Source organism: Oryx dammah, unplaced genomic scaffold (assembly GCF_014754425.2).
Source record: "Oryx dammah isolate SB20612 unplaced genomic scaffold, SCBI_Odam_1.1 HiC_scaffold_25, whole genome shotgun sequence".
NCBI classification, from domain to species: Eukaryota; Metazoa; Chordata; class Mammalia; order Artiodactyla; family Bovidae; genus Oryx; species Oryx dammah.
In genome coordinates this window covers 13357270-13385132 of record NW_024070209.1, presented here as the reverse complement: position 1 = coordinate 13385132, position 27863 = coordinate 13357270, and the positions used below count along the sequence as shown (strand labels likewise).

At 49.0% G+C, this 27863-nt stretch overlaps 1 protein-coding gene across 2 annotated transcripts; it reads left to right on the top strand.

Moving 5' to 3' along the window:
* The first annotated feature begins 1049 nt into the window (after positions 1–1049).
* Positions 1050–27863, top strand: VAX2 (ventral anterior homeobox 2). Of its 2 annotated transcripts, XM_040223979.1 has the most exons (3): positions 1050–1370; positions 20727–20914; positions 27212–27863. In XM_040223979.1, exons 1-3 carry the CDS (start codon positions 1133–1135, stop codon positions 27644–27646), a joined length of 861 nt encoding a protein of 286 aa, XP_040079913.1. In that variant the 5' UTR covers positions 1050–1132; the 3' UTR covers positions 27647–27863. The 2 variants fall into 2 exon arrangements, 1 of the variants encoding a protein (XP_040079913.1); XR_005718279.1 differs by lacking the exons at positions 1050–1370; positions 20727–20914 and adding an exon at positions 24806–24975.

The following is a 27863-nucleotide window of genomic DNA, read 5'->3' as shown; positions in this document are numbered from 1 at the left end:
CCCCTTTCTGAGTCAAAGGGAAGGGAAATCCGGCCTGGCCTCTACTGGCGCTGTCAAAAGAGAAGATGGACTCAGGAGAACCCTGGGAATCTCACAAAGCGCTTGGGACTCGGAAGGTCCAGGGACCCCACTGCTCCGCCTGAAGCCCAGCCCGGCTTCCAGCCGCGGTCACCTCCGCTTTTCCCCTCTCCCCGGCCTGGCGAGGCGGGCCAGGACTCGGGACTGAGGAGGGTAGACCTCCGCGGGGCCGAGAATGGGGGAATGGAAGGCTAGGGAGATTTTTCACCTTCTGTCCCAGTCTAGGGGTGCGATCCCGCTTCCGAAGGCCTCTGAGCCACAGGGGGCCCGGGCCTTTGCAGCCTACCACAGTCTCAGCCTCACTCGACCCTCCCGGCTTCGGAACCCCGCTATGGGTCTGCAATCAGTCTTTTCTCCCCCGCGAGTGCAGACCGTCCCCTTGTCCCCTTGCCTCGCTGTCTCGGGTTCTTTTACCACGCTCTTGGCCTTGCTCCGCCAGGAGCGCCGGGAGGGGCTATGCTCCTGAGTGTGGGTGGAGGTATGAATCTGGGGGGTGGGGGCCACTGAATCCCAGGCCTGAGCCCCCAGCCCCAGCCCCCTACCCCGCCAAGTACTCGAGCAAGGCCAACCTCCTGTTTTCTGCTCGGTCTCGCCGGGGTCGCCTTCCTGGAGCACTTTGATTATTGATTCCGCTGAAAGAGCCGGAGTGCGAAGACTGCGCTTCCCAGGGGACGAAGGGAGTGGGGAGGAGAGCACGCTGGCGGTTGGGGGAGGGAGTTGATAAACTTTAGGAGGGATGCAGGGCGTTCCTCGGTACCCCAGGGCTTCCTCGGCCTCCCTCTGCAGGGCTCGGCGTGCGCCTAGACTACGGGTGGAAGAGGAGGGCCGACGACCCCCCCCCCCCCACCCTTAGCGCAGGTCCCTAGCGCCGCTTTGAGACAGAGAACCCCGACTCGGGCCCAATCAGCAGGGAGGGGTGGGGCGGCCGGGCGGGGGCGGGGCCAGAGAGGGAGGAGTCGGGCGGGGGGGCGCGGGGGGCGCGAGGGGCGGGGAGGCGCGGGCTTGGCCGGCCCAGGCTGGCCAGGCGGTGGTGGAGGCGGCGGTGGCGGCCGGCATGGGCGATGGGGGCGCCGAGCGCGACCGCGGCCCGGCACGCCGGGAGTCGCAGAGCGGGCGCGGCGGGGACGCCGGCGGAGCAGAAGACTCGAGCGCTGATGCGGGCGGCCGCAGCCCCAGGGAGATTGCCGGGACCTCCGACTCCAGCCCTGCGGGCTCCAGGGAGAGCGGCGCCGACAGCGACGGGCAGCCGGGGCTCGGCGAGGCAGACCACTGCCGCCGCATCCTGGTGCGAGGTAAGGGGACGGCTCGAAGCCCTGGCCCACTGGACTCCCCTCCCTTCCCTCACCGGGGCCTCCGACCTTCCTGCAGCCTCCACCTCCCAAGTCCTATATTCATTCAGACGATCGTCGTCCAGTCATTCATTCAGCAAAACAGTATTTTGAGGGTCTATTGTGTGCTGGACATTGAGCTGAGTGCAAGGGACAAAGCGGCTAGCGGTACGGAAGAGAGCCCCGTTTCACTGCCTTGAGATGCTCAGCTCTCCAGTCTCACCCGGGCGGGTTACCGTGGCGGGGGCCGAGATGCGAGTGCGGGATACGGAGAGCCGAGTCCCCGCCCCGCGACCCTCTCGGCGGGTGCGGAGAAAAGCGTCACGAGCGCTCCGCGGGGTCAGGGCGAGGAGGGACCAGCGCCCGGAACCGCGGGAGAAGGCCCGGCTCCGCTCAGCTGCCAGGCGCCTCCCCGCTCCCTGCGCAGCCCCGCTTCCCCGTCCCGGCCTCGCAGGCGCGCGGGCTGCTCCCGGGAGTCGGCACCGGAACGCAGAGGGCGGCGTGCGCCGCGCTCGCCCGCCGGGGCTTCGCTCTCGCGGTTCCCACTTCCCCGCGGCGCCTGGGCCCAGCCAGCTCTCGGCGCGGCCTTCTCACGGCCTGGCTTCTCGCGTGTCTCTGATTCTCCCTCGCCCTTCGCCCTCCTCTCTTCTTTCCCGGCCATTTCCTTTCGCCGAGCTCGCCTTCCCTTCCTGCAAGAATCCGAGTGCCCGGCTCTGCCTGGCTTCCACGCTGCGAGGCTGCGGCTTCCTCGGCCCCCAAAGCCAGCCTCACGCCCAGCTCGCCTTTCGCCGGATCCGGCCCTGGCCCAGCGAGATAGGAGAAGAAAGGGGATTCCGAGGTCTTGCCTTAAGCCCGTCCCTAGGCCGCGGCGAAGCCCGAGCTCTGTTTCCCCCACCATCCCAGAGTCCCGGACTGGGAGACCCAGCGGAAAGAGGCCACTCGAGGGTAACGGCTGCCCTCGGTTAATCCCGCTGCCTTTTTCTTGCCCTTTCATTTTGATCGCTTCTCTTGCGAGCCTGAAGGCCTAGAAAGAAATCAGCCGGAGCTGATTTCCTCGGCCACCGCCTAGGGAAGGGAAACCAGCACTAGGACCCCCGAGTTTGATCTGGGCTACCCACACACAGAGGGAAACACCTTGGCCTGGTCGCTCACAGCTTCCCCACAGCTGCTGAGTCTGGGTGACTCTGGGAATGGGGGCTAAAGGTACAGCAGGGAGGCCGCCCAGTGTGGAGTTGCCTGGTGGCCATCCTGGACACAGACTCGGGGACCCTGGTCTTCAGGAAACACAGGAAGCTCCAGGCCAGGTATAGTCACTCAGTGCCGTTCGGGCCAGGTTCTGGGGGTCAAAGGACAGAGCATGGGGAGGTGGTTCCCAACCAACAGGGATTCCAACAGGTGTGTGGCCCTCTTGGGCACTTGAGATTAAATTAGATCCATTCCATAGACTGTGGGGTGTCCTGTGTACAAGGCGTTAGCAGCCAGTTTGGAGTTCCGTTAAGGAAATCTGCAAGGCTTCCAGAAACAGAGAAATCAGCCTCCTAAACCCGCATTCCCAGATTAAGGACACTCACCACCTCACACCTCATCTGTGGGTTTTTCATTTCCTTCTGCCTAAACAGTTGCAGTTCTGTGCCCACCTACCATCCCTTCTGCTCTAACTCCATGCAGATGGAATAGATTTTGTGTCTGCGTGGGATGACACATAACTCCCAGGTGTTGAGTCATAGAAGGTAGGATCAAAATGATGCCCTCCAAGAGCCCACCCACCCAGAAGCAATCCATGGACCCCCTGCTGGATGCGAGGCAGCTAGTGCGCACTGTTAGGTGTAGTTTCCCAAATTCATGTAGGCAATACCACAGCGCCGTTACACTCAGACAACATAATGGAAAGAGAGTACAGAGGAGGCACTTATTCTCTTAAATAAAAGATAAATGCAGGGCCCACATAAATCTCTCTGTCCTTTTCTATTTAACGACAAGGAGGTTATTACAGGCCTCAGATATCAGGGACGTCATTTACCGCTAATCCCTCCTAGCCAGAGTCACCTGCGTCACTCCGGGCCCCCCAAGGCGGAGGCTCTTTCAGATGAAAGGCCCTGCGCTGATGAAAGGACGTTCGCGGCCTGGTCCCTCACTGAACGTCCCTCCAGTGTGCTCTAAACAGTACATTTTGCCCTTGACCTCCGAGGATCTATCCTCCCAAAGCACCTGTGGAGGAAACCATAAAATAGGGGAGAGTAGGTAGTTAGCATGTCCATTGTTAAGTTGCTGGCAGGGTGAAGGTTCTGGGAAAGAGCCCCACTCTCTCTGAGTCTTTTTTCCTGCCTCCTTCCCACTCTGCCCTTTCTCCCTTGAGGGCTCCACCCCAAGATAGCAAACCTGCTGAGGGAGTCCCAGGATGCAGAGGAGTAAGAGAAAGGCCTGGTGCTGGAATTACATGAAGCTGATTTGGAATACAAGTCTTACAGCCCTTTGAACTTGAACTAGTTTCTTTGCCTCTCTGTGACCCAGTTTCCTCATCTGTACGAAGAAGAAAGCATAGCTCTTTCCTTGAGTGCCCGTGCTCAGGGTCGGAGATGTTGTCTATAAAACTGCAAACAAGCAGCGGGATCTCCATAAATATTTTGTGGAATGAGAGGGGTGGGAGCTCCAAGGAGACTAAAACTGCTTCAGCCTCAGAAGCCTCCCCCACCGCAACCTCTGGCCCCAAAGGCTGTGTAAAGCATTCAGAGGTGAGCAGCCAAGGGGACGAGAACTAGCTGATGAAAGGAGGCCCAGTTCCACCTTGCAGACCACACAGTACGGCCTTCCCCAATCCCCTTCAAGGAACCCTCACACAACCAATCACCGAAGTTTCCCTGCCTCTGCAAAATGTGGGTCAGGGAGCCAGGGAGGCCGACCCGCTACATCCCCTGCCTCAAAATGGAGGCTGCTTCATGCCACACACGGGCACAGGCAAGGCACTGAGATAACAGGGGTGTGCACACAACAGGCACCCCAGACACTCCACTGAGGACACAGCTAGGCATCCACAGGGGCCCTAAAGCCACCTCTGCTGCCCCACGCCTCTGCATGCACAGCCCGTTGACTAGTGAGGGAAAGGGGTGGGAGACCCTTTTGTTTTATATTAACATTTGGAAAAGACAAGCCATGGGCACGAAGCAGGTGGAAAGAGAGTTGCAGCTCCAAGTTCGCTGCAGTCTGAATGGTACTGCCTTTTCAGTGGAGCAGGGATCCCTGCAATCAAAACAGCGAGGACAAGTCTCACCCCAAACTCCCAGACCTCACAATCCATGCTCAGATCTGCACACGCAGATGCACTTAGGTGGTTCTCACATGGACCCGGAGTCAATTCAGCAGCGCTTCTGGACAGATCCTGGAATGCCGTCCACCAGCCTCACCCACCCAGCAGATGTTATGAACAATGCCTAGTGCTGGTCCCAGCTCACCCAAAGCGTCCCTCTGACCTACCAATCTCAAAACCCCAGTCGGGCCTCCTCAACTCTGCACTGCCACCTAGGCCTAAGTCAGGCAGGGTTCAGAGGCACCCCCAGTACACTCCTGCAACTTGAGACCTGTGACACCCTGGGCCTGACTCAGCACCCCTCCTCTGGTAACAGGCGGACAGGAAAACTGCGGGAATCCTTGGACTGAGTGAATGACTACCCCCCTCACCCCTGCAGCACCAACACCCACTAGCAGAGATGTTTTTGCCTGGGATCCTGATGGATCTGCCCAGGGCTTCTGGCTGTGGCTGAACAATTCCCTCTGTGATTGTGAGTTTGGTGCAAGGGGTGATTGAATTTAGCGGCGTCTAGCCCCCTGAGAATTGAGGGCAGTACTGGACCGGCGCTGCAGAAATGTATTGGTGGAAATAGCACAATGGCATACACCAGGCAGAGCCTTGGACGCTGCGGATATGTTTGAAGATGCTGGGCAAGGGGCCAAGCCTTTTGGGGGCTTGAGCTAGTAGCAACCCAGAGAACAAACAAACTCCTTCTGCAGCCAGGTCTGGGCTCAGCGTTGACTGGAATCACCTGTTTTCCAGTTGGATTTACAGCAGTCCCTCGACCCAGGATGACTCGACCTGGACCTAGCATTCGCACCTCCCACCCAAGGCATGGCAGCTCCACAAGCGCACACCTGCCACCCCACCCCCCTCCCCAGATGGGATGTCTTGGCAATGGAGTCGCTGACCCAGAGTGTTTATTGGAAGGAGCCGCTGGATTGCAAGTCCCTGTGTCTGGGCCCTCCGGGCAGCAGACCTTGGGACTGGAGCCTCAGCATAAGTCTGTTAAGAGAGAACCGAGACCATTCCTCCCAGGCATCGGTTGAAAGCTTTAAATGATTCATGCAGGAGATTGTGCTTTGGGGGTTTTGGTTTTAGTTTTATTTGGGGAGCTTGTGGGGAGTATTAGGTTTCTTTTTTATTTTCCTAGGATTGTTTTCGTTTTATGTTTGTTATGTTTTTCCTTTTGCTTTGTTTTTGGCGGAAGGACCCACATTCTCAAGGCGGGTCTGTGTGGACCCTATCATTTTGGGTCTTTATTTTTCACTTAATATCCATGCTCCCACCCCACCCCCTAGACACACACACACCCAGAAGCAGACCTGCAGACAAATGTCGTCTTGTTGGTGTGTCGCGTGCACACTTTCATTTTCTGGGAGCTGTGAAGGGCCTTCCGGGCTCCTCGGGTTCTCAGCTAGTGCTTCCGCCCTGGGTGGTCTCTTGAACTCGGGTGCCTGTGGACCCGCTGCCGGCATCCCGCGCGCTGCAGACACACCTGCGCACCTGAAAGGTCAGAGGAGCTAGGTGGCCCCCGGGTGACCCAGACGGGCCGGGAGCCTGGGACAGTTGGTGGGTACTGGGAACTGGAGTGGGGGGAGCGGACTGCTGCAGCGTGCGTCCCTGGACTTTTGTTCAGCCGCACCAAACAGGTTGAGTCTCCGCGCAAACTGCGCACCCCCTGTAGCTAGACAGGGCTTCTAAGGCTCGCGTTGGCTCGACGCCATTTCCTCAATTAGCCCGACTCAAGTCTGGGGCCGAAGTAACCAACCCAAGCTCCCTCTCAGTTCGCTCTTTGATTTGTATTTTAAATGGGCGGCGAGGTGGGGGACGATATAGGAAGCATATGCATTTTGTCTTTATTTCCTGTTTGCTTAGTATAAACTAAGGAACGGCCTGACTCTCCTCGGAAGGTGGGTAGCGAGTTCCCGGCAGTACAGCCCGAGGAGTTGCGTACCCCAGTGTGAAAACCTCCGACAGAGGACGCCGGGAAGAGTGGGCCGACCCAGGGATCCCCGGGATCCGGGTCGTCTGTGCGCCTGTTTTGCCCCGCTCCGTCCGCATCCAGGAGGGAGGTTGGAGGGTCTCGGCTAGGGGTGCCAAGGTGGAACTGGACACGGCAAAAAAGGGAGGCTGCGCCAGGACGCAATCTGGCCTACAAAGCCGAAGAGTGGGCGAACCTGGAAAAGCCAGGGCTGCGAGCGCTGCGGGTCAAGGATGGGGCGGGGAGGGGGCGCGCCTGTGAGACGCTACCGCCACCCCCAACCCCAGCACAATCCCCTGACCCAACTCACCCACGTTTTCCCATGATCTTGCCCTTCGCTTGCTAGTTGATTGATTCCACAAACATTAACGGGTACCTACTATGTGCCAGTGGCGTAGGAAATGGCAGCCCACTCCAGTATTCTTACTTGGAAAACCCCATGGACAGAAGAGCCTGGTGGGCCACAGTCCACGGGGCCGCAGAGAGTCGGACACGATTGAGCGACTGAGCAACGACGTGCCAGACCAACGCGGTTGGGCTGCTGGCGCTGACAACCAGCCGAGGGACCATTTGGAAAGCCGGGACATGCGAGGTTCCTGGCCCGCCTGGTGGCGGCAGGGCCTGGGTGGCAAGGGAGCGATGGAGGCGAATAATTCAAGGAAGGAGGGTACTGGAGCCGGGTCCCCTAGACTCCGCGCAGGGACCACGTAGGAGGTAGACACCGCACCCGCCAAACCCTAGCGATCTCTCCAGACGCATTCCGTGTACACACAGTGGGCACTCCGTAAATATCTGCCGAACGAATTAGAGGAAGCAAAACCAACCTCGTGTTTCACTAGGTAGGAGGCCGAAACGCCCCTCCCCGGGAAGAACATCTGGCCTGCAGTGACCTCCTTATTCTTTGACGTTACAAAGGCGTTCCTTACATGAAACGGTGATGATGCCAGAGCACAGAATAATTGTTAAAATAGAAAGTTGACGGCGCCCTATTTTTGGAATTTTGTGCAATCGTCAACTTCGAGGGCCACCGAAATATAAAACCTGAAAAAGCTCAAATGAGGTTCTTTTAACTCGTTCTTTGGATTCCCCAGAGCCCTGGAGGCAGTCTGGAGGCAGGCAGCGTCTGAACGAGGAGGCCGGGCAAGAGCAGGGCCCGGAGGGCGGTAGTGAGTCTCCCGGTTCTCCGCAGCTGCTTGGGGGAGGTTCCGCTGCAGAGCCAACCAGGGAAATATTAATAGTTAGGTAAATCTGTGCCCTTCTCCCCGCCCACTCCACAGGCCTCCATTCCTTGGTTGGAGCTCGAAATAACGGGCTGATTCAAGTTAGGTTTGCTGTGTTTTGTTTGTCCCACCGCCCACTGCAGAGCTGCTGGCAGCCAGGGCTCAACAGGTGGCAGACACCCAGCGAAGAAGACCACGCTCACAAAATTGATGGGAACAAAACAGGTAGAGCATTTAAATTCAAAGAGCAGTATGGGGACTTCCCTGGTGGTCCAGTGGTTAATGCAGGGGGGGGATACGGGTTCCCTCCCTGGTGGGGTAGCCAAGATCGCACATGACTGGTGGCCTGTGAAAAAACAAACCAAAACATTTACAGAAATATTATTTTAACAAATTCAACAGACTTTTAAAATGGTCCACATGGGAAAAAAAATTAAGAAAAAAAAAGCAATACGGTCTCAAGATTTAAAAAAAAAAAAAAAAGGCGGTTGAAAGCTCCCAGAAATAGCCACCATTCCTAATTTCAGGTGTGCATCAGTAGATTTCTTCCCTCTTATATACACATTACATAAGCTGTTTTGAAACATACCATTAAAAAAAAATTTCAACCCCGCCCCCCCCAATCCTTTCCACCCAGCCATTTCACACTGTTCCCTTTCTGCACAGTACTCCTTTGGAGAAGGAAAGAGGATTTTCGTATCCTCTAGAAGGATGTACCTGTTGTTTTCCTCTGGTACATTGAAGCTTTGTAATTGTGAAAAAGTAAAACCAATCTAAATATCCAACAAGAGACTGGTTAAATAAAATTTTATTATAGCTGCATTTTATAGCTGCATAATGCAGTTGTTAAAAATAATGAAGCACTTCTAGATGGAAAGATATTTATTGAATAAATTTTATCAAATGAAAAATAGAAATTTGCAGAAAATCTTACTTTTGTAATATATAACTTACATATTAATTTTTTTTCAGTTACCGGGGAAAGTTTGAGAGCTTGAGAAATGAGCTCCCAAGGCCCAGGTCTTTGAGCCCTTGAGTGTTTCCTAAAGATAGATTCCTAGCAGTGGAATTGCTGCTTCAGGTCAGAGCCGCAGGTGCACAGCCCTCAAGTGTGGTCACTGATCTCTCCATTCAGAGCCTGCAGTCTTAATGTACAGTGATGAGATATTGGTATTTTATGATCTTTTCATTAAAAGCTTGATTGAAAACTCATGTGGAAAAAAAGTTACACTCTGCACATTTTAAATGTGTTTCCTTTAATTTTAAAATAGTAATTCATTTGATTCAAACATCAAAAAGTTGTTTTAAGTACACATGAGAAATCTCTTTCCCATCCTTTTCCCCCATCCTCCAATTCCCACTGGGCTCAAAGGCAGCCATTATTTACTGCTTTCCAATATGTTATTCCAAATCATTTCTATGCTTCTGTCAGCCAGTACATTATTTTTTCTTCCTTTTGCTTGTTATGCATATGGTGGTATCTATATATATTTTCCTGCACTTTGCTAATTTCACTTACCAGTGTATCTTAGGGTATAAAGAACTTCTGTTAGTTTTTTACAGATACACAGTATTCCATTTCTAGAGACTGGGTAGACCATAATGTATGTTATACCATTGTATAACATTGTACCACTGTGCCCTAATGGTAGACATTCAGCTTTTTTCTTATCTTCTGTTATTATATACAATGCTACATTAAATATGCTTGTCCCTTGGTCATTTCCACATGCGTGGGTCTTATCTGTTAGAGAAGTTCCTGAAAGTAGTTTACTGGGTCAAAGAGTACCTGTGTTTATAATTTGAAAGATAATGCTCTGCTGCTGCTAAGTCGCTTCAGTCATGTCTGACTCTGTGCGACTCCATAGACGGCAGCCCACCAGGCTCCCCATCCCTGGGATTCTCCAGGCAAGAACACTGGAGTGGGTTGCCATTTTCTTCTCCAATGCATGAAAGTGAAAAGTGAAAGTGAAGACGCTCAGTCATGTCTGACTCTTTGGGACCCCATGGACTGCAGCCTACCAGGCTCCTCCGCCCATGGGATTTTCCAGGCAAGAGTACTGGAGGGAGTGGGGTGCCATTGCCTTCTCTGAGATAATGCTCAAGGGTCCTCAGTAAGATGGTACCTACTCCCCTTAGCAATGCCTGAAAGTGCTTGTATCCCGAAGTCTTGCCATCACAGTTCACACTTTTTATCTTGAGAGATGTTAAATTGTTCTTTCAGAGGAAGAAATTTTAGCAATTTAGACCCCCACCTTTGCCCTCTCCCCATATTAGACATTATATATCTTACACATCTTTGCTAAGAAGTTCCTCACTGGCATTTTAATTTTTATTTTTTTGACTATCAGTGAAGTTGAGCATCTTTTCATGTTTATTGGCCAGTTGCACTTCTGCTATCTATTAATTCATTTCATGTGACCATTTTAATTTTCAAATATTCCTTTCCTTATTGATTTGTAGAAATGCTGTATTGTGGACAGTGGCTCATTGCTTTCAATATATGTTGCAATTTGGGGGGTTAAAAATTGTCCTTTAATTTTTTTCTGATGTCTTTTGTTTTCTGAAGTATAAAATCTCTAATTACAAAACCAATCCATGCCATTTTGCTATATCATGTAAAAGTTGCAAGTTCTTCATTTCCCCCACATAATACACTTCTACTCCCAGGATGCAATCTCCCAAACTTTCCCTAGACATTGAAAAACATAAATAAGTTATAGATTGCAAGAGTGAGGTTTTTTTGCAAACTTCTTTTCTTCATTTAATAGATACCTTTCAATCTAGAACTGCCTTATTATTTTAACAGTTGCATAATACTATATTATGCAGATATAATAACATTTATTTAACCAGTCCCTTGATGATGGATATTTAGGATGGTTCTACTTTTTCACAATTACAAACAATGCTTCAATGCTTTGTATCCTAATTTGAACAGATTTATTAAAAAAGTCTCACGAGACAATATGAAAAATATGAAAACAAGTGAGACATTATATTAAGGAATGGTTGTTAATGTTTCTAATTGTGACAGTATTATTGTGATTGTTTTTTAAAGATACTTATAAAAGGATTTATAAAAACATTTATAAAAATGTTTCTGGATGAAATGATATGGTGACTGGGATTTGCTTAAAATTATAGAGAGATAAAAGAGCTAGGATTGTTACTGAGTTTATAATTGTTGAAGCTGGAGGATAGGTATATCACAATTCATTATACTTTCTTTTTTCTCTCTTTTCTCTCTTATTTTGTATGTTTGAAATTTCTCATGATAACAATTTTAGAATAATAAACATCATTTCACATATATCTGGTATGCATATAATTACAGGGTAAGTTCCTAGAAGTGAAATTTTAAAATCCAAGTATATACACTTAAAATTGTGATTGATATTTCTAAACACCAAAATGTACTAATTTATATTCCTGGGAATTGTGTATAAATATACCATTTCTCCCTCACATCCTCCCAACCCAGAATGTACTTAGTCTTTTAGAGCAAAATCTTTCCAAGTGAAAAAAAATCTTGTTTAATTGGTGTTTTTCATTACTAGTCAGGTTAAGTGTATTTTCATATACTTATTTTTCATGTTTATTTCCTCTTCTGTGAATTTCTCATTCATATGCTTAGCCATTTCTCTATTGGCTTACTCATTGTTTTTTTATAGTTGTAAACTATTTATAGACTACATAAATATATAACATATATGTAACATATGTAGACATACAAATATACACATATTTTAGTATATTTATATAGAAAGAAAATGATCCCTTTTTCTGTGACATGTGTTGCAAACATCCCCAGATCTTTTTCATTCTTTTTTCTTCTTTTTTAACCTTGCTGTGAATTGGGTTTTTTTTTTTTCCTTTATGACTCAAATTTTTGGGGCTTCTATGTTTTAGTTCTCAACTAGAAAGTTCTTCTCCAACCAAAGGTAACAATATTACATATATTACATATAATGTATATGTTATATAAATTCAGAATACTCAAATTTTTTGTTACAAAAATTCAGTATATGTTACAATTTTTGAGTTTATTTGTCTTTTATTTTTCTCTCTCATGTCTTTTTATTTCTGAAGTATAAAATATTCTTTTAATTATAAAACCAATTCAGGCTGAAATGAAGTGAAAGTTGAAAACTTTTCATTTACCCAACCCAAGGCACTTCACTCCCAAGATATAACCTCCTAGACTTACTTTAGTAATTGAAAGCATAAATATGTAAGTTATGTATTATGAAAGGGGGATTTTTTGCACACTGCTAAAACAGTCTGTTTGCAGACTGTGACAGTCTTTGCAAAACCAAATAATAAAGAAGTACCTGAAGTAAGATGGGGGAACGCTTTCCTTCCTGACCAGCTTCCACTCCACAGTGTAAACAGAAAAGAGAGATGTCCATCCTGCCAGATTTCATTCTGTGTGGGCATAAGCACATGCGCACACATAAGACGCAGCTTGCTGTTACCTTTTGTTCTTTATAAAACTGGGCTTGTACACATGAACTTGTTTTCACGTAGCATTCAGATCAGGATATGAAGACGTACCTCATTCTCATTCTCGTTCACGTCTACATAACAGCCAAAGGCAGGACTCTACTGTGGCTTCATCAACAGTGTTGCTATTGATAAGCATTCAGCTTTTCTTCTCTCCCACCCCTTCTTACAAACTGCTACAAACAGTGGCTCGTTATGAAATATACAATATTTCTCTGGGGTAGAAACCTCTGTAAATTTTATGAAACAAAAGAACTATACGTTTTTAAATTTACCTAGGCATTGTGAAATTGTCCTTCAAGAAAAACTTTTCCTCTATTAACCTGTATTCTCACCAATAGAGCTTGAGAAAACCTATTTTCGCTCACCTTTGCCAGTACAATTTTCCCAGTCAGTCTGATAAAGTATCCGAAAAAAATTTATCTCTTTTCTATTCTAACTTTCATTTTCTCTAAGTCCCGCTGAGTGTATTTTTTCATATTTATTAGCCACTAGTATTTCTTCTTCTCTTAGTAACCCTTTCATATAATTTGTTCAGTTTCCTACTAGACTGCTTGACTTTATTCGTTAGACTATAAAGGCTGTGTGTGTACTAGACATTAAGGCTGTTTTGCATGTATTATTAATAGTCTCCCAACCTGTCACTTTTCTTTTAACTCTGTGTCATCCTGCAGCAGTTTCTTTCTCTAGGTACTCAAATCTGTTATTTATTTAAAAAAAAACTCATCAGTGTTTTTATTCCACTTTCAGAGATTTATTTATTACATCTAAAGTTTTAGTCCATCTTGTATATATTTTTGCATGCAGTGTGAGATAAATGACTTTATTCCAGATGATGCACTAACTGTCCAAAAGCCAGGTCTTGAGTAATCTTGTCTTTCCTCCAACTAATTTGAAATTTCATCTTGATAATATCACAATTCCTCATATAGGTGTGGAATTGCTTCATAACTTGTGTGCCAGCATCACCAGTTTAGTTGCTGTAGATTTGTAATATATTTTGCAGTGACGGTAATGCAAGAATCTTTCCTCATTCTTGCACGTTTTTTCTCAACTGTTCTTCCATTTTCAATGTTTCCAGTAAACTGGAGAATTAGGTTTTTTTATAAGGAATTTTCATAGTGATTAGATTTCATTTGTAGATTAAGGCAGAAAGGACATTGTTACATTTAAAAATCAGTGTGTTAACAGCTTATCATGTAAAGGAATTACCTGGGTGCTACCTGGATGAAGTCTGGGTAGGACTTTGAGAGGGCTTACTGGGAGAGGTAGTAGGAGAGGGTCATTTTTGGTGCTGGAGGTCAAGAGCATTGGGAGAGGGTCATTTTTGGTGCTGGAGGTCAAGAGCATTAGCTATCTGTAATCAGGCAGAAGTCACCACCTCTCCTATGGCAAAGGATCTTTGGGTGGAATTCACTCTCCCTGGTACCCCTAAGGCTCACCCCTCTTTGAGGAGACCTGAAGGACAGCAAAACTCAGCCTTCATTCCACTTAGACTCATGCATTTCACCCTAACAAGACCCTACCCACCTAGAGGCTCTGGAATTAAGCTGTCCCTCCTTCCGGGTGCCCCCACACACACACACACAACTCCACCTAGAAAAGCAACGATTCAGGGAAGAATGCTCTGTCAGTAGGAGGGACTAGGTTTTGCTGCAGGGACAACCTCAAATCTCAGAGGTTTAACAAAGAAATATATTTCTAAGTCACTTGATAAGTCCATCACAAGTGGGCAGGGGCTTGTCTTGGTACTCAGAAACCCAGGCTGATGAAGCTCCAGCTTGGCTTCTGCCTCTGTGACCTCCCAGTAGAGAGAAGGGGAGGTGGGAAATTAAGACCTGGCTTTTGATATGTCCCCTGAAAGTGACTGCATCCCTTCCTCTTGAGTAAAACAAATCGTGTGGCCATATCTGATTTCAAAGGGCAGAAAATGAATGCAATCCTACCGTGTGCTTGGAAGGAATTGGAAACACTAGTGAGCAGCATCCTTGGTTTATCCATTAGTTTGACTTTGATGAGCGGTCTCCTCTGCTGGTCCTAGCTAAAACAGCAAGCACAGAAACACTGACTATTAGATGTTAGCTATTTGGAGAAGGTCAGAAACATCTCGTTGTTTTATTGTCTTCACAGTATTTATCATTACATTACGTATTAGATTTTTTGGTTTGGTTTTGTTTTGTTTATCTGCACTGGGTCTTCCTTGGGGTGTGTGAGCTTCTGTAGTTGCAGTACTCAGGCTTAGTTGCTCTATGGCACATGAGATCTTAGTTGCCCCACCAGGGATCCAGCCCACATCCCCTGCACAGGAAGGCAGGGTTCTTAGCCCCTGGACCACCAGGGAAGTCTCTACATATTCATTTTTTAATTTATTATCTGTCTTTCTCCCCAGTACAAGGTCTACGGGAACAGGAACCTTGTCAAATTTGCTCATTTCTATATCCTCAAACAGAAGAATACTATTTGGCACATAGTAGGCATTTATTACAGCTTTCCTGGTGATTCAGACAGTAAATAATCTATCTGCAATGCAAGAGACCTGGGTTCACTTCCTGGGTCAGGAAGATCCTCTGGAGAAGGGCATGGCAACCCACTCCAGTATTCTTGCCTGGAGAATCCCATGGACGGAGGAGCCTGGCAGGCTATAGTCCATGAGGTTGCAGAGTCGGACCGACTGAGCAACTAACATTTTTTACATTTATGTTGAGTGGTTGAATATACACAGTTGTTTTATTTACGTAAATGGGATAGTACTACTTACTTTCTTTCACTTAATGTCAGTTTATATGGATACTGTCTCATTCTTTTAGCTACATGATATTTTATAAAATATGAATGGCATGAATGTATCATAACTTGTTCATCTGTATCCCTTACAGGGAACACTCAGGATGCTTTCAAATTTTCAACATTTTGAACAGTGCTGCAGCAAACATCCTTATGTATACCTTGGAGCACATGAATCTATGCTTAAAATAAAATTGCTGGGGCAATAGTTATGTGCTTCTATAAACTTGACAAATGCAGCCTTAAAAGACTGTGACAGTTTATAGTCCTACCAGCAGCTAATGGGAGTGTAGAGTCACCAACAGTGCATCTTTGCTTTATTAATCATCTACTAATGTCTCTCGGATCTTATGGGAGATAAAAAAGTATCCATTGTTGCTTGGACTTGCATTATCCTGATTACTGTGAAGCTGTGTCCATCTTTTCACATATTTATTGGCCATTTGGATATCTTTTCTGTGAATAGCTCACAAGAATTACTTGACCGTTTTTTCTATTAGACTATTGCCCTTTTAAAAATAATTACTCTTAATTGTATTTTATATATCTGGATATTATTTCTTGGCCTTTAAAAAAAGATTTTCAATTGTGTATTTTGTATTTTATCTTGGTTTTAATGCTTTTGTCATATAAAGTTTTTAGGTTTAATATAGTTGAATAACATCCTTTTTTTTCCTTTACACTCCAAGTTTGCATCTTGCTTGGAAAACTCTTCCCAAGCTTAGGATTATAAAAATAGCTTTTTATATTTTCTTGTTATGCCTTCATCATTTTATAGTCTACAATTTGCTCTCTATTCCATTAGAAACATTGTTCTTTATGGTGTGAGACATGAGTTTAACCTAATTTTATTCCAAATGGATAATTTATGGTCCTCAATCTACTTAACTGCATTGAGAGACTAGACATATAGAATGTTCCCTTTATCATAAACTGTCAGTCTGTATACATGGCTCTAGTTGTATACTCCTTATTTCATTTTTCCCAATATTCAGTAATTTGAATCCCACCATTACCATTTCTATTATATCCATGTTTCATTTATTTACTTAATATTTTAGCAAACAACAACAACAACAAAGCATGCCAAGAGGTTAGAATGATGTTTTGTCACAGAAACTGACAAATCTGTTTGTGGAAAGAATATTGTCTATTTTCAAACGAAATGTCCACTTTTAGCTTCATGCTGAGTATGTAAAATCATAGGTGTAAATTTGTTCTAGTAAACACTAAAATAACTGCATAACTTTTGAAATGACAAAGATTTATTTATGTATCATTCTAAATCATCTTACAAACTATGAGTGAAATGCAGAGGCACTTGAGCAGCTGCTATTGTGTTCTTTCCACAAACAGATTTCTCAGTTTCTGTAATAAAACATCACTCTAACCTCTTGGCGTGTTTTATTGTTGTCAATGTCTTATTTTGAAATCGTAAGAGAATCACAAAAAGTTGCAAATATGGTAGAAAAGCCCCATGTACCTGCAACCTAGCTTCTCACAATGGTGACATCTTATTTAACTATAATACATGATCAACATCCAGAAATTGACATTAATTCAATAATTAACTAGACTAATGACCTTCCTCAGATTTCACCCATTTTTGCATACACTTTTTTATTTGTATATAGTACTGTGACATTTTATTGCACTTACAGGTCCATATAACCACCACCGCAATCAAGATTCATAACTGTTTTGACGCCAAGAAACATCATCGTAGTCACAGCCTCCCTTCCCTAACCCCTGGCGGCACACATCTGTTTGCCACCTCTACAACTTTGTCATTTTGATAAAGTAATATAAATGGAATGACACAGTGCATAATCTGAAGGACTGCCTTGGGTTTTCTCACTCAGTGTAATTTAATTGGAGATGTATCCAGATTGTTGTGTCGGTCTATAGTCATTGTTGTACCACGGTTTGTTTATCCCTTCACCCATTGAGGAATACCTGGATTGTTCCCATTTGGGAGCTGTTACAAATAAAGCTGCTGTGAATACCCCCCCATAGGTTTGATGTGAACCTAAGATTTCATTTCTCTGAGTTAAATGCCCAGGAATGAGATTCTGGGGTTCCATGGTTAATACAGGTTGGGAACTTTCCTAAAAGTCAGTTTCCAGAGTGGCTGCACCATGTTGCATTCCCAGCAGCAATGAACGCGGCGTCTAGTTTCCTGGCGTCCTCACCAGCCTTTGGCACTCTCACTCTTTTTTCCATTTTTGCTCCTGTAATCATTTTTCTCCTGGTTTTCATCTGTTTTCTCCTGATTGCTAGTGGTGTTGAACCTCTCTTCATGTGCTCATTTGTACAGCCCTTCGGGCTTCCCTGGCGGCTCAGAAGGTAAAGAATCTGTCCACAATGCGGGAGACCTGGGTTTGATCCCTGGGTTGGGAAGATCCCCTGGAGAAGGAAACTGCTACCCACTCCCGTATGTGGCCTGGAGAATTCCATGGACAGAGGAGCCTGGTGGGCTATAGTCCAAGGGGTCACAAAGAGTCGGACACAACGGAGAGACTTTCACTTTGGGGACATCTGGGGACAAGTCAAAGGTGCTTGTTCCCTGCTTCTGCCGGTCCTGGCCCTGTGGAGGAGGGCTGCCCTCAGCTGCTCCCTGAGGCAGGAGTGCCCCTGTTAGCTTCTTTACAAGGAGGAAAGGAGGGGGAGGGCTGTATGGTTTGACATCAGTGGTCAGGAGCAAGCTCAGGGCTTCAGGTGGGCTCCAAGAGGCTCACCTAGAAGAGGATGTGAAGCTTCCAGCACCATATATGACATCCATCACCCTTTCTCCTCTTCACCCCCCCCAAGATACTTTTAATAAAATCAATGCCTTTGGAGATGGGTTCATTGGGTGTTGTGAGGAAAGTTCTGAGCCTGATTTCACAATTGGAAACAGTAGAACCTGAGCAAAGGGGACCCAGTCACAATGGGGTCACAAACATTAACCCACCATTTTGAAATGTAGAAAGTATTGGAGGGGGGAAGCTTGAGTTGTCCAAAAAAGCCTGATTCTACCAACCCGCCGAGAGCAAGGCTCCCATCCATGTCCTGCCCAGCGCCCTGGAATGGCCAGCCCAGTGGTGGGGGAGGACAGCCTCTGGGCCATGACTGCGTCTCCCCTTCTCCCTGATGGTTGACTGAGAACACGAAGGTGTTTGAACCTCTGAGATCAGGGGTGTGACCTGTGAGCAGAACCAGGAGCCCATAAAGAGCCGAAGTGCACCCTGGAGTGAGACTGCCCTGTGTGGCCCAGTGCATAAAAATTCACCCTGCAGTGAAGGAGACTCGGGTTCAGTCCCTGGTCAAGGAACTAAGATCCCACACACCACAGCTAAGACCCAATGCAGCCAAATAAATAAAGTACATCCTGGAGGAGGGAACATTAACTGGCCCTAGTAGGAGGTAGGACTTGGAGGGAGAGATCTCAGGTTCACCCTCTAGAACAGGGATTCTAAAACTACGTTCTGTAGTCTTATGGCTCACAAGGGGCCTCTTGACAGGCAGCACCTCCCAAATGCAATTCCTTTCCGACATCTTCCAGGGCAGTGATGAGCCTGTCAGGAGATTCCATTTTCTACCCATGACATCTATAACCTATCTCTTCACTATAACCTATTAAGTGAATCACTAAGAATTGCTAAAAGAGGGTATTCATCAAGTAAAATGAAGGTGTTTCTCGAGTTTTTTAAACACTGTCAGTATGATCTTGGGTAGGTACTTATAATGTGTTCCTCCATTTCCCCTTCTCTAAAATGGGGATAATCACAATTCCAACTTCACTGAGACATGGGGAGGGTTTAAGCACTTAAATCGGTGCCTGGCCCAGAGCACGCATTGCCGAGGTGTCAGCTATTACTATGAGCGGCCAAGGCTGCTAAAGCTTCTGACCACATTGCAAACTCTCACTGTGTACGCCCTCTGGAGAGGGGTGGAGTTCCTGCAACCTTGGAGTCTTGCTTTGTTTTGTTACCTGTGCCTGATCAGGGCTGCCTTGAGTTGGTAAGTTTCCCATTGACACTAATCTTCCTTCGTAATGGCAAATTACTGTTAGTTTAGCTTTATTATTATCAACAGCATGTGTTGGGGGAGGTTTGGTAAATCCCAGGTGGCACAGTGGTAAAAAATCTGCCTGCCAAGGCAGGAAACACAGGAGATGCGGGTTTGATCCCTGAGTTGGGAAGATCTCTTGGAGTAGGAAATGACACCCAACTCCAGTGTTCTTTCCTGGAGAATCCCATGGACAGAGGAACCTGGTGGGCTATGGTCCATGTGGTCGCAAAGAGTCGGACATGAGCACACACATGGAATATGACGCTGCATATTTCCACACTCTAATTTTTGACATAAACTTTTCTAATAACTAGGTTTGAAGCCATCAGTGTGTGTGATTCAAACATGGATCATCTTTGCCCCTGTACTTAAGGCTGATGTATATATTTATAATCTGCCCTCCCACCTCCAGGAAATTTTGCTTTAGCTGAGTTTCTTTAAGTGGAACTATCTGGCAAATGTTAGCTTCACGTTTTTCAACCTCTCTTAAAAATATTGGAGATGCCATGCATGGATGACATTGGTCCAGGGACCAGAAGGGTGGCCCGGCTGTTCAGGACACAGGGAGTGGCAGAAATTCCTCTTCTGGAAGGCACCCCAGAAGCTTGATGTGGTGGCAGTGGTCCAGAAGCTTGATGTGGTGGCAGTGGTCCTCAGGCTCCTCCTGGGGATCCCAGCTCCCCCCGACACCAGCGAGCCTCTTCAGGGATCCCAGGAGAGTCTGTGGATAGAGCACCCAGGCATACCACACACACACACACACACACACACACACACACGGCTTAAGACCTGGCTCTGGACATCTCCTCCAGTAAGCCTTATCTGATTGATCATATCCAATTCTAAACCATCCTTTCCTCTGCTCTTGAGGACTTGGTATTTTCTCTTTACATTTGTTTCTTATTCTGCCGAGGAAGAGAACCCTGGGTGGGACAGAGTGAGTCCCTTCTGCCCAGGCTGGCTGATAAACCTGACATTTGTACTCAGGCCCATTCACATACATATACCTATTAGATACAACATACTGCATTGGGTGATTGAGGAGGCTAGCCCCAGAGAGGGTAAGCAACTTGTCAGAGGTCACACAGCCAGGCCCAGAACTGAGGAGCTGCCCATCAGATCATGCTACCTCTTTTTTTGTTTATTTATTTATTGTGGTTTTGGCTGCACTGGGTCTTCGTTGCTACGTGCAGGCGGCTACTCTCTAGTTGTGGTGCTCAGGATCTCATTGTGATGGCTTCTCTTGTTGTGGGGCACAGGCTCTAGGGTGCCCAGGCTTCGGCAGCTGTGGCCCACAGGCTCAGTTGCTCTGAGGCACATGGGCTCTTTGTGAACCAGGGATCGAACCTGTGTCCCCCGCATTGGCAGGCAGATTCTTAACCACTGGACCACCAGGAAAGTCCCACACAGCCTCTAATTAAGATGTTCATTGATGGGTTACATCCTTAACTAGTGAACTAATTTGCCTCCTTTCATGACCCCTGCAGATGCCAAAGGAACCATCCGAGAAATTGTCCTGCCCAAGGGCCTGGACCTGGACCGGCCCAAACGGACCCGCACATCCTTCACGGCTGAGCAGCTCTACCGCTTGGAGATGGAGTTCCAGCGCTGCCAGTACGTGGTGGGCCGCGAGCGCACTGAGCTGGCCCGCCAGCTGAACCTCTCCGAGACCCAGGTAAACGGGCAGGGCCAGCCTGCTACACTGCCACCCTGGCAGTCCAGGAGTGCCCTGGGGTGTGAGGCCCATGGGCTGCTGCCTGGAAACCCAGCTTGGAGTTCAGACATCTATTAGGGAAAGGTTTAAAGTTACTGGTAAACCAGAGCAAATAAACACAGTGCTGACAAGAGAAAGTTGGCATTTGCCAGTGGGGGTGGGGTCGAGGGGCACTTCTGGCACATCAGGCCCTTTGGATGGAATTTGAGGAAAGGCCAGAGAGATAGGAGAGAGGGACATTCAAGATGCAGGGAGTGGCTTAAGGGGGTATTTGTTGGTACAGGAGGGAGCCTGTAGAAAGGCATGGGGCAGGGCTGGCTTGTTGGGAGCACAGGTTCAGGAAAGAGATGAGGCATTACAAATGGGGGTTGGGGACCTCTCGTTTCCACCTTCTGGGCCTTTTCCCATCCTCCCTTCATCCCAGTCAGCCTTAGAACCTCCGGTTGGAGAGAAAAGGTCTGAACTCCCCCTGCACCCAGGTAGGGCTTAGCACTTAGCAGCGGTCTGCCCGACCCGAAGGAAAGACTTTGGTAACCTGAGCACCTACTCTGTGTGAATGGAGGCATTTCAGACTGGTGGTGGTGGTGGTTCAGCCACTAAGTTGTGTCTGACTCTGAGACCCAGTGGACTACAGCATGCCAGGTTTCCCTGCCCTCCACTGTCTCCCAGAGTTTGCTCAGACTCATGTCCACTGAGTCGGCGGTCCTCTTTAACCATCTCATCTTCTGTCACCCCCTTCTCCTGCCCTCAATCTTCCCCAGCATCAGGGTCTTTTCCAGTGAGTCGGCTCTTTGCATCAGGTGGCCAAAGTATTGGAGCGGTATTATTCAAACTAATAGATCTAAATAATAATGATAGTAGTAGTGGAAAACTCCCTGGGGGTCAGTGGTTAGGACTCCACACTTTCATTGCTGTGACCTGGGTTCAATCCCTGGTCTGGGAATTAAAATCCTATAAGGGCGTGCAATGCAGTCCACAAAAAGTGGTAGTAGAATAATAATACTACTTCCCCAATACTTATTGTGCCACGGCACTGTTCCAAGTCAGTTGTGTTAATTTGCTGACCCCACAACCCTGTGATTGTAGCAACTAGTAATATCCCATTTTACCCGGGAGAGGTTATTATGCCCAAGGTCATACAACGAATAAGTTCCAGAACTAGGATTTGGACAAGCAATCTGGCCCCTTTATGCTGCCTGTATACTGGGCAACCACGCTGGAGCTTGTCAAAACAAGACTCAGAGACTCTAAGTCTAGCTACAGGTAAAGAGGTTGAAGTACCAATAAACGTATCAAAAGGGCCAAACCAGGAGGCATGAAGGGAAGAGGAGAGGAAGGAGAGGAGAAGGGAGCCGATGGGTCTGGGGAGGATTGGGGAGGCTCTCCTCACACCGCCCGCTGCCGCCCTGGCCTTGGCACCCCTACCCAACCTGGCAGTGAGGTCAGGATCGCGGCTGGGAGGGGCTGCTGTCTTGCAAGCCACTCCTGTAGAGTCCCAAACAGCCCAGCAGATGGCCTGGGGCAGCTGGGTCCTCTCTCTAGCTGAGCTCAGCTGGGCTGGACAGCCAGGCTTTGTTCAGGAGGCCTGCAGTGGCCAGGCCTCACAGAGCTCGTAGAGGGAGTCAGGGAGACCCCCTCAGACCAGGGTCTGAGGTGTAGGCACAGGGTCCTCCTCCTGTTTGGCCTAATTTCCCTTTGCCTCACGTAGTTTACCCCCCAACTCCCCACCTCTGAAACTTTCTTCGCAGGGGCACCTCAGATGCCCAAGCCAGCAAAACTCCTCCTCAGTCCTCATCCTTCCCTGCCCCGCCAGTACAGGCCACCTTTATCTGTTCTTTAAGGTCAAAGCCAAGTCCCTTCTCTTCCAGGAAGCCTTCCCTGAGGCTTCTTGACGTCACTGCAAGACCTGTTCCACATGGCTTGACCTGTAAAGTGTGGGGGTGTGTGTGGTGTGGTGGGCACCAACCTGTATGCATTTCCCCAAAACAAGAATGTATTTGAAGGGCACGTCTGCTCTTCAGGCCTCCTTGGGGAGCCCAGCACGCAACTGGGCACACCATGGACCCGCAAAGAACCCTCAACCAGCTGACTGTTCTCACCAGCCTCCTTCCTCTTCCCCTGGTCCTGGAGTTGGCAGATGATATACAGTATTACTAACACTGAGAGTTTCCTGTGTGCCAGGCATTGTTCTAAGTGCTAGATGTGTTCTAACTCGTTTAGCCCTCACCACAAGCTCGTAGAACAGGTGTGAGGTTTTTCTTCTGACACCACTTCTGACACTATGTGGTATGTTCCCACACCAACAGCAGCCAGTTCTCCAATACCAGCTGGATGTCCAACAATACAGCTCAATTCGGTTCTGACCTTAACTCCTGGAGGTAACACCCACGCTATAGGTTATGACCAGCTACACAAAGCGGGTTCCCACACCCTCTCCTTAGATTTGATAATTTGCTAGAATGACTCACAGAACTCAGGAAAACTCTTTACACTCTATTTACTTCTACAAATGTATTTATTATAAAGGATGCGTGCATATACGCTGTGCTAGATCATCTCTGACTCCTTGTGACCACTTTGGACTGTAGCCCAACAGGCTCTTCTGTCCAGTGGATTTTCCAGGCAAGAGTACTAGACTGGATTGCCATTTCCTGCTCCATGGGAAGAACCCATGTCTCTTGCGTCTCCTGCACTGGCTAGGTGGATTCTTTACCCCCTGAGCCATCAGGGAAACCCCATTATAAAGGATATAACTCACAAATAGGCGTATAGAAGAGATGCATAGAGGGGAGAGTTCATGGAGGAAACGTCATTGTTCAAGAGTCTTTATAACCCAGTCTCCAGCCCCAGTATGCTTCCTGGCGGGAAGGGAATGAAAGTTCCAACCCTCTAATTACAGGTCTGGTCTTTCTGCGACCAATCCCCATTCTAAAACCAGGGGTCCACCCTGAGTCACCTCATTAGCATAAACCCAGGTGCGCCCAGAGGGGGCTGGTTATGAACCTCAAAAAGCTCTGGACCAAGAACCAGGAACAAAAGTTAAGTGTACTTTTTTTTAGTACAACAGAATGGCTCTTTATTATTTTTATATTAAAGAGAAGGAAACGGAGGCACACAGAAATTAAATAACGTGCTCAAAATGTAAAGCAGGCACATTCATTAACTCATCTAATCTTGATAGAAAGTTAGCTTTCAGGACTTCCCTGGTGGTCCAATGGTTAACACTCCAAGCTTCCCATGTAGAGGGCGTGGGTTTGATCCCTGCTCAGGGAACTAAGTTCCCATAGGCCACACGATGCAGTCAAAACACTGAAAAAAAAAAAAGATCACTTTATGAGTAATATTATTCCCATTTCAGAAAGTTGAACGCAGAGAGACTAATCAACTTGCCAGGTTTATATGGGTAGAATTCTGTGGAATTCTCAGCATGTTCACCCATGCATGTGTGTGCGTGCTCAGCCAGTCAGTCGTTTCCAACTGTTTGTGCCCCCATGGGCTATAGCCCACCAGGTTCCTCTGCCCATGGGACTTTCCTGGCAAGAATACTGGAGCAGGTTGCCACTTCCTCCTCCAGGGGATCTCCCCAACCAGGCATCAAAGCCGTCTCCTAGGTCTCTTGCATTGGCAGGTGGACTCTTTACCAGTGGGAAGATATATTCACCTGTACTTTCGGGCAAATGTATTACTGACTGCCTGCTGTGTACCAGGTGCTGTTCTGGGCAGGCTCTCCCCTCCCTGTTACACCCAGGACGGGATAGGACAGGCCCCTGTGAAAGCTCCCCGCGGTGGGTGGCGCCCTGTTGCTGCGTTGCTGCCGCTCCCTTCGTGCCTACTTGCCCTGTGTTTGCGGGGAGCGGTCAATCTCTCTCCTGCTGCATCTTCAAGGCCCAGAGGGAAGGAGTCATGGCCTCTGAGTCTGTCCTCCCCCTCCAGGTCAGAGGTAGGAACCGGGAAGGTGAGCAATACACCTCACACGAGTGTGGGCCCCAAGGATTTCGTGTTTGATCTCTGCCACAACCCTGGTATTTTTGTCCTTATCTTAAAGATGGGAACTGAAACTCAAGGGTCACTGGGGGTGGTGCCTGGCTGAGAACCCAGATGACTTCCCAGCAGGGGAAAGGATTACAGTGACACAAAGAACCACGTCCCCAAGGATCTGGCAGGACCTCTTCCTGGAGCAATCAAATTCCAGTGTGACTAACAGTCGCATCCTTCAGCCAGACTTGGCTGAGTCGTCCTTCCCGACTGCCCTTCACTGATATCAGCTTCAAATGTCACCTCTTTAGAGGGGCTGTGTTTGCCACCCCACTGATAAGACACTGCCTCCCTGCCTCTCCTCTCCTTCCTGTGCCCCCTTTCTCTCCATCAGAGTGCCCAAAGTGCCAATCCACAGCTGTTGTCTGTGCATTCCAAGTTAATACAGAAATGGAGAGTACATGTTTAGAAATATACAGAGCAGTTTTTCTAATAACTCACTTTAATTGTATTTTATGAAAGTATTGGTCCACAACAGATTGGAAACATTAAAAAGTGACTCCTCACCACAAACCATTTGAGAGATGCTGCTCAAAGCACTTACTGCCACCGACAGCCACACCTGTTTGCTTGTATTTGTTGTTTATCATCTGTCTCCCCCTCGACCCTGTCCACCTTACATAGCAAGGATCCTGCAGCCTAGAACAGAGCCGGGCACCTGTGCTGTGCGCAATAGATACCTTCAGTCACGTCCAACTCTTTGCAACCCCAGGGACCGTAGTCTACCAGGCTTCTGTGTCCATGGGATTCTCCAGGCAAGAATATTGGAGTGGGTTGCCGTGCCCTCCTCCAGGGACTCTTTCCAACCCAGGGATTGAACGCTCAGTCCACATCTGCTGAATGCATGAGCGAGTGAGTGAGGCAGGAATCAGCCTCAGGTAGATCCCCTAGCTCCCTACTCACTCTCATTTACCGAAAAGCAATCCAATCCTGTTGAAAACACCCAACTCATATGTATTTCAGATCTTTTCTTCTCCCCCTTCCTCCACTCAGAGCAGGCATGACCCACTGCTGGAGGGACGTGCAGGGGAAGAGCCCTCTAGGAAGCCTCTAGAAAGGAGTGGGGAGTGTGCTACCCCTCCCCCACCAGAGCCAGGAGGGCAGGGAGGGTGGCACCTTCGGGCCTGAGGAGCCTCAGGGCCAGAGGCCTTGGCTGGAGGGTCGGTTGCTCCCACAGGGGGCCTGGTAGGCTTCTCCCAAGCAGCCTCAGCTCTGCCCTAATCCTCTGCCGGGCCAGCCTCCCAGCCCTGCTCCTCACCCCCCTTCTCCTTCAAGTCCCAGGCTGGAGGACACCAGCGGGCCTCTCCACGCTTCTCTTTCCCAGCCCTCCATTCCACGGTCCCCTGCTGGCACACTGCCCAGCCAGCTGCCAGCCTTCCGGAACCTCCCAGCCAGGAGCAAGGGAGCCTCTCTGCTCCTGGGGACTTGGATCTAGGTGCTGCAGCAATCGACGGCGTTGCCAGCTGGGGGGCAACTGTCGGTCCCTCCTCAGGACTCCCAACCTGCCTCCTTGGGGGAGCACCCTGTCCTTCCCCAGAGAGGGGAGGAAATCCCATCACCGTGAGGGGCCCGCAGAACTGACCACTGAGCTCGCCTGCCCCCCCAGCCTTCCTTTCCTTCTGCAGATGAGGAGGGGGTTGGAGTGCTGCGTGCCAGGCACCTGGTGCTGGCAGAGGGCAAGTCCTCCTCCTCTCAGGAGCCTTGAGACAGGTCTCTGCCCTTTGGTGGCTCCATTAGGATGGGGGGTGTTTGACACCGCTCTGTCCCCAGCTTGGGGAATGTGGCCATTGGAAGTGTCCCTCACCATCCTGACACGTCCTCTTACACTCGGTGTCATGTTGAGAGGTGCTTATAGATGATGGGGTGGGAGGGCGCTTCCGGGAGGTTCAAATAGGGGGATGGCCAGATGGGCTAGGGAGCTCCCTTCAGAGGTGGGCTGGGGGGAAGGTGAGACAGGAGGAAATGGGGGTGGCTAAGAGTGAAAGGCGTGTGGGCCAAGAGGCGAACCTCACCTGAGCCCTCCCTCCATCCAAGGGTCAGGGTAGCCGTGGAGGAGTGCCGTGATGTGGGGGACCAGGGTCTCCTGGTCCCCTAGCCAGGCTGCTGGCGGGAAGATCCTGACGACACCGTGACTGCTCTTCTTCCCTCTCTCACTGCACCCCTGCTCCCCCCGCCCCCGTCCCCTCTCCCTCGCGGACTCCCCTCCCCTCGCTCTGCCCCAAGGTGAAGGTCTGGTTCCAGAACCGCCGCACCAAGCAGAAGAAAGACCAGAGCAGAGACCTGGAGAAGCGGGCATCCTCCTCGGCGTCCAAGGCCTTCGCCACCTCCAATATCCTGCGGCTGCTGGAGCACGGCCGGCTGCTGTCCGTGCCCAGGGCCCCCAGCCTCCTGGCGCTGACACCCGGACCACCGGGCCTGCCTGCAGGCCACAGGGGCACCTCCTTGGGTGACCCCAGGAACTCTTCCCCACACCTCAACCCGCTGACCTCGGCCTCACCCCCACTGCCGCCCCCTCCGCCGGTGCTCTGCTTTTCCACTGCCCCGCTCCTGGACCTGCCTGCTGGCTACGAACTGGGCTCCTCGGCCTTCGAGCCCTATAGCCGGCTGGATCGGAGTGTGGGCAGCCCCGGCGGTGGTAGCAAGAAGGCCAGCGCTTAAGTCTCCATCCCCTGCGTGACACTGAGTCCCCAAGCACAGCACCACCCCTGCCTCCTGGGCCCAGAGACAGAAGGGGCAGCCACATACGCTGCCCCATCTACCCCCTCAGCTCAGAGACTCTCCAATGGACAGCGTTGGTCCCGCAGCTTGTGTGTGTGTGAGTGCAGTGTGTGTGTGTGTGCCTCTCACTGAAATAAAAGGAAAACAATGACAAGAA